This window comes from Dendrobium catenatum, unplaced genomic scaffold (genome assembly GCF_001605985.2).
Source record: "Dendrobium catenatum unplaced genomic scaffold, ASM160598v2 fragScaff_scaffold_733, whole genome shotgun sequence".
Taxonomy (NCBI): Eukaryota; Viridiplantae; Streptophyta; class Magnoliopsida; order Asparagales; family Orchidaceae; genus Dendrobium; species Dendrobium catenatum.
Genome location: NW_021319195.1, coordinates 46296 through 52585, shown reverse-complemented (window position 1 = coordinate 52585; position 6290 = coordinate 46296). Strand labels below are relative to the sequence as shown.

The 6290-nt window shown below is 43.9% G+C and overlaps 1 protein-coding gene across 4 annotated transcripts in view; it reads right to left on the bottom strand.

Annotated features, from left to right (window-relative positions):
* Positions 1 to 6290, bottom strand: part of LOC110109560 (uncharacterized RNA methyltransferase pc1998) — a 30404-nt gene that overhangs the window by 14902 nt on the left and 9212 nt on the right. For all 4 annotated transcript variants that reach the window (XR_003701291.1, XR_003701290.1, XM_028696293.1 and 1 more), the window contains exons 13-14: positions 1600 to 1759; positions 1400 to 1479 (exon numbers count right to left, since the gene is read on the bottom strand). Coding sequence is in view for 2 of the 4 variants with exons in the window: in XM_028696293.1 (XP_028552126.1) it covers positions 1400 to 1479; positions 1600 to 1759 (240 nt within the window). In the remaining 2 variants the exon portion in view is untranslated. The remainder of the gene's footprint in view (positions 1 to 1399; positions 1480 to 1599; positions 1760 to 6290) is intronic.

The window sequence follows — 6290 nt, the reverse complement described above, 5'->3', positions numbered from 1 at the left end:
TTGAATATGTTTAAATTTAAAATTATATAAGATATTAATAATGTTTGAATTCAATTTATTTTTTAATAAAAAAGTTATATTATTATATGATTTTTATATCATCTAAATTGTATTTATTACGTCATCCGGTTCGACCCTGGTTCGACCGGTCGAACCGTGAACCGCTCTCTCTACCGGTTCGTTGCCCGGTCCGGTTTTCACAACCTTGTTTATTATTTAAAGTGATGGTGAAATAGATAGGGATATTATTAATAAAATTCAAGTTGGATGGTTGAAGTGGAGGAATGCGTTGGGCCTGTTGTGTTACAGAAAAGTACTCCTTAAACTTTAGGGAAAATTATATAAGATTGTGAGACCAACAATAATTTATGGTGCAGAATGTTGGCCCTTAAAAGAGAAGCATAAAATTAAGTGTTTCAGAGATAACGATGCTCAGGTGGATGATGATGCTCACTCTTAGAGATAGAATGCAAAATGAGTACATGTGTGAAAAGGTTGGCGTAGCTTCAGTGGGAAGATAAGATTAGAGAGAGTCTCCTTAGATGGTTTAGTCATATAAAGCATCGACCTTTCGATGACCCAGTTAGGAGAGTAGATGTATTATATTTGACCTATATTCAGAAAGGTTGAAGTAGACCTAAAAAGACTTGGTTAGACAGTATTAGAAAAAAAAATTATTAAATTTAAATGAGGATTTGACTTAACAAGATCTAATGGAGAAAAGGATTCATGTAGCGCCACGTAGTGGGATAAAAGCTTCTTGTTGTTGTTGTTGTACCAACCTTGAGCTAGAGACCTTTCTGATCACTTAATTGGGTATTGAAGCATCACTGCTTAGAAACTGCATCTAAACAATGAATATCTTTGTTATAAATACAGCATCTCTAATAGCACTTTGTGCACTCCATAGAAGATAAACATCAACAGGTAGTCCCTTCTAGGCAAAGGAAAACTTTAAGCAGCTGAAATAACAGCACTGTATACCATTGAAAATTGTATAAACATAAGGTTTAGGGATGGAAAACAAAAGTTCTTCCTCCCCTTAAAGCTTTATATTAGTATATACGTAGATGGAAACAACCTGTTCTGACATCATCGCCAATCACAAAATCACTAAAATTGAAATTACAACGTATTTTATTGTTTCTCTTGCAAAAGGATTCGGTTTATTCGTCCAAAATTTGGACCTCCAACTGTGAAAAGTTGGTAAAAGATGTATAGTAGAAAAGAAGCATATCAAAGCAAGAAGAAAATAAAACCATGGGCTGGCTTATAATCTTAATATTATTATATGTAAGTAATCAAACAAATAGGCTTTAAATACTGACGAGAAAAAAGGATCATTACATGCGTTTATGCTGCTAGAAATATACATGAACAAGTGAATCAAGATTATTACCTCTCGGTACCAGGAAAGAAATTGAAAGCATGAGCCTTTTCCAAATGCCAAGCATTGTTGAACAGCAAATACTGACAATTCTGTGGGAAGTTTAAGGGGTGAAAGAAAGTCCTTGGTTAGGTTAAGGAAATGCAAAAATATAAATTAAAAAAATTTGTAGCAAAAAATTCTAGAAGTTATGATCAGAAAAACACCAATACCTCCTTGAAGCTTTCCCAACCACAGCTTACATAGATGATAAATTCAGGCCATGTCTGATCTTTCGCCCAGTTAATACTGGTCTTGCTTTCCACATGAACTGTGGCTTTCCTTGCACGCAAAATCCACGGTCTCTTTTCTTCTTTTTCGTTTATGATGGAGCTAAATTTAAAAAATAAACAGCACATCCTTTCACAACCACGCTGACATGTAGCAATAGGATAAGCAAGAAACACATTAACATATAGCAACTGGGTAAGTGTGTGATAGGAAATACTTGATTTCAAGTAGTTCCTAATCAAAGTCTGAAGCAAATCGTGATAATTTCTGCTGTTTACAGCAGGAAAACAGTAAATTCTGGAGCAAAACAGAGAAAACCTGAGAGGAAAATGGAGAAAAACACGCCCAGACACTTGTACTTTACTAGTAGATGAAAGAAAACTTGCAAAGATACAAAGATCCTCTATTCGAGAGGAGGATCGCACTCTCCCAATCTCTAGAATTCGTTCTAGAGCCCAAGCCTCCAAGAAAACCCTAATTGCAATCAAACATAACATAAAAAAACTCTCTAATTCCCTCATCCCCTTTAATACAAGATATTTCCTAATTTAATTTCCCTCCCAAAACTCATCTCCCCACTCCGTTTGAACATTCAAATCCTTTGGAGAAGTGGGGCCCGCACATATTAAGCAATTTCAGTTCTCCTATAAACCAGCGGCTGGTTATGCCGCTGGTTCTGGACCGGTTCATAGAGAACCGGTCTAACAATACCGTCCTCCCAAAGAACCACCTTGTCCTCAAGGTGAAAATCGGGAAATTGATGTTTCACCCTCTCGTATGGCTCCCACGTGGCCTCGTAGTCTGGAAGGTTCTTCCACTGGATCAACACTTCCTTAGTTCCTTCTTCTTTCTGGCGAACCCTCATTAGTTCTAATGGTTCCAAAACCTCCGTCAGAGTCGCTGGTACCTCGGGGTTGGCTGTATACTCACCAATGACCTTCCTCAACTGGTAAATGAAAGACTGGGTGTATGGTCGCCGTTGGTGGTATCTTCAGTCGATATGCTACTGCTCCGATCCTCTCCAGCATTTCATAAGGCCCAAAGTACCGAGGAGCCAGCTTCTCATTTCTCCTGTTGGCGACTGTTTCCTGTCTATATGATCGGAGCTTCAAATACACCTTCTACTCCACTTAAGATTGGATGTCCCTCCTATGCCCGTCCGCTTGCCATTTCATAATTTGTTGAGCCCTCAGTAAATGTTTCTTCAATTCTTCCAGCACTTTATCCCTCTCCTCCAAATACTCCTCTACTGAAGAAACGGGAGTACTGCTACTCCCAAAATGTACCAAGTGAGGAGGGTCCCTTCCGTACAACACCTTGAATGGGGTCATTTGTGCAGACGAGTGGAAAGAGGTGTTGTACCAGTACTCCGCCCATGACAGCCACTTAGCCCACTGCTTGGGCGTATCCGACACGAAGCATCTCAAGTATGTTTCCAAGCTTCTATTGACCACCTCAGTCTGGCCATCTGTCTGCGGGTGGTAAGCGGTGCTCCTTTTCAGAACTGTTCCCTGCAACTTGAACAACTCTTTCCAAAAATGGCTAAGGAACACCTTATCTCTGTCTGACACGATTGCTTCTGGTACTCCGTACAATCTGACCACCTCCCTGATGAATGTTGAGGCTACTGTCACCGCGGTGTACGGATGTCGGAGATGAATGAAATGAGCGTACTTGCTCAATCTATCTACCACCACCAACATCACTGTGAATCCTTCTGAACGAGGCAATCCATCTATGAAGTCCATGGATATCTCCTCCCAAACCTATCCTGGTAATGCCAACGGCTATAGTAGTCCTCCTGGCGACATTGCCAGATATTTGTTCCTCTGACAAACTTCGCACCTTGCCACCATCTCCTCTACATCTCTATGCATCCCCTACCAGTAAAGCTCGGCCGCCAGTCTCCTGTAGGTTTTCTGCACCCCTGAATGGCCCACGACTGCGCTCCCATGAAATTCTTGGAGTAAATTTGGGATGTGGATCGATGTTCGGGGCACACAAATCTCCCCTAAAACAGCAGTCTGTCTCACTCCAATGAGTACCCTGGGTGACTACCATTCTCTTTCAGTAAATCTGACCTGATCCTTCCCAAATCTTTATCTCTAAAACTTTCTTCTCTGATGGACTCCTAATCGAGCAGCTCTCCCATACATCTGGACAAGGCATCTGCCGCCTTGTTCTCCACTCCTGGCCTATACTGTATCTCAAAATCGTACCCTAACAACTTGGACAGCCACCTTTGATGCTCCTCTGTCACCATCCGCTGCTCCAGCAGGTATTTCAGGCTCCGTTGATCTGTCCTGACAATGAAATGTCTCCCAAGCAGGTAGGGCCGCCACTTCTGGATAGCCAACACGATGGCCATTAATTCCCTCTCATAAACTGATTTCAATCTGGCTCTAGCAGTCAATACCTGGCTGAAATAGGCAATAGGCCTCTGATTCTGCATCAGCACTGCACCAAGACCGTACCCGGATGCATCGGTCTCCACAATAAAAGTCTGAGTGAAATCTGGCAACGTTAAGACCGGCACCATCATCATCGCCTTCTTCAAGCTCTCAAACGCTGATGTGGTTGCCTCCCCCCATAGGAACCCGTCCTTCTTCAACTGCTCAGTAAGCGGCCATGCTATGGAGCTATACGCCTTCACAAACCTTCTGTAGTAACCTGTCAGTCCTAGGAATCCCCTCAGCTCCTTCAAATTTTTTGGTACTGGCCACCTTAGCATTGCTTCAATTTTGGACTGATCAGCTGCCACCCCGTCTTTTGAAACCACATGGCCCAAGTACTCTACACTGGTTTGTGTAAAGCAACATTTCTTTAAATTGGCCCTCAACTGGTGCTCATGCAGTACCTCTAACACCTTTTTTAAGTGCTCCCAGTGCTCCTCCTCTGTCCTGCTGTAAATCAGGATATCGTCAAAAAACACTAACACAAACCGTCTGAGATAAGGTTTGAAAACCCTATTCATCAGGGCCTGGAAAGTCGCTGGGGCGTTGGTGAGACCAAAAGGCATCACCAAAAACTCATAATGGCCTTCATGAGTTCTTAATGCCGTCTTGGGTACATCCTCCTTCATTCGGATCTGGTGGTAGCCTGATTTCAAGTCTATCTTGCTAAAAATCACAGTCCCACTCAATTCATCTAGGAGCTCGTCGATGACGGGTATTGGAAACTTGTCCGGGACAGTCTCCTTATTGAGTGCTCTGTAGTCCACACAAAACCGCCAGCTGCCATCCTTCTTCTTGACCAACACAACGGGACAAGAGAAAGGGCTGATACTTGGTCTGATGATTTCTGCCTCTAACATTTCTCTAATCAACCGTTCAATCTCATCATTCTGAAACTGAGGGTAGCGATAGGGTCGTACGCTAATGGGTGATACCCCCTCCCTTAAAACGATGGCATGCTCCCTTTCTCGCTGCGGTGGTAACCCCTGAGGTAGCTGAAAAACCTCTTGGAACTGCTGAATCAATGGCTGAATGGAGAGAGGGATGTCCCCTCCTTCCTCCAATCTCGCCCCCTCCAAACTGTGCAGCTCCACCAAATACCCTCTGCCTGTCGACTGAATGTCCCTCACCATGGTTTTAAGAGAAACTAAGGATTTGGAAAGTCCCGCATCTCCCTTGATTATCACCTTCTTTCCCTCGACCGCCAGCTCCATCGTGAGTGCTCCCCAATTCACGTTGGTGTCCCCCAAAGTTTGCAGCCATTTCATGCCCAAGATGACATCTGTACTCCCTAGCTCTAGCGGAAGGAAATCTTCCTTCACCTGTATCCCCTGGATCGTCAGTCGCACTCCTCTGCAAATCCCCTGACCCCTCTCCATCTTCCCTGTGCCCATCATCACCCCATAACAACCCGTGTCCATCAATCTCACTCCCAGTTGATCAACGATCTGTGTGGAAATGAAGTTGTGAGTCGCCCCACTATCAATCAGCACCACCACCTTCTTGTCCTCTATCTCTCCCCTCACTTTCATGGTGTGATTTGTAGTGAATCCCACCACTGAGTTCAGGGAAACCTCTGCCAGATCCACGTGTAGCTTCTCTTCCATCTCCTCCTCTGTCTCTAGCTCACCTCCCTCCTCAGTTTCCTCGTCATCTCAGACGGTGAGAACCTGAAGAGTTCGGTCCTTGCACTGATGTCCTGGTGTGTACTTCTCATCGCAGCGAAAACACAACCCCTTAGCCCTCTTCTCCTGCATCTCTTTCTCTGTCAGCCGTTTGAAATTTCCGCCACTTCCCCCTCCTCCTGTCCTCTCCCTTAGTGCTTCTCGTGGTACTCCCTGGGCAGTTCCCTTGGGGGCTAGGAAGGTAGTCGCCATCTTGTAGGATCCCCCAGAGCTACTGCTAGGGGTGTAAACGAGTCGAGTCGAGTCGAGTATTTGCCTTATCAAGCCTGGCTCGTTTAGTCCTTAATGAGCTCGAGCTCGAGCTCGAGCTCGAGATCGAGCTCGATTAGTGGGCTCGAGCTCGACTCGTTTAGAAAATGTCAAGCTCGAGCTCGACTCGAAAGCTCGAGCTCCTTTGAAAAGCTCGAGCTCGAGATCGAGCTCGTTTGAGAAGCACCAATGCATGTGATGGGTATTATTATATATATAATTAATATTATAAATATAATATATATA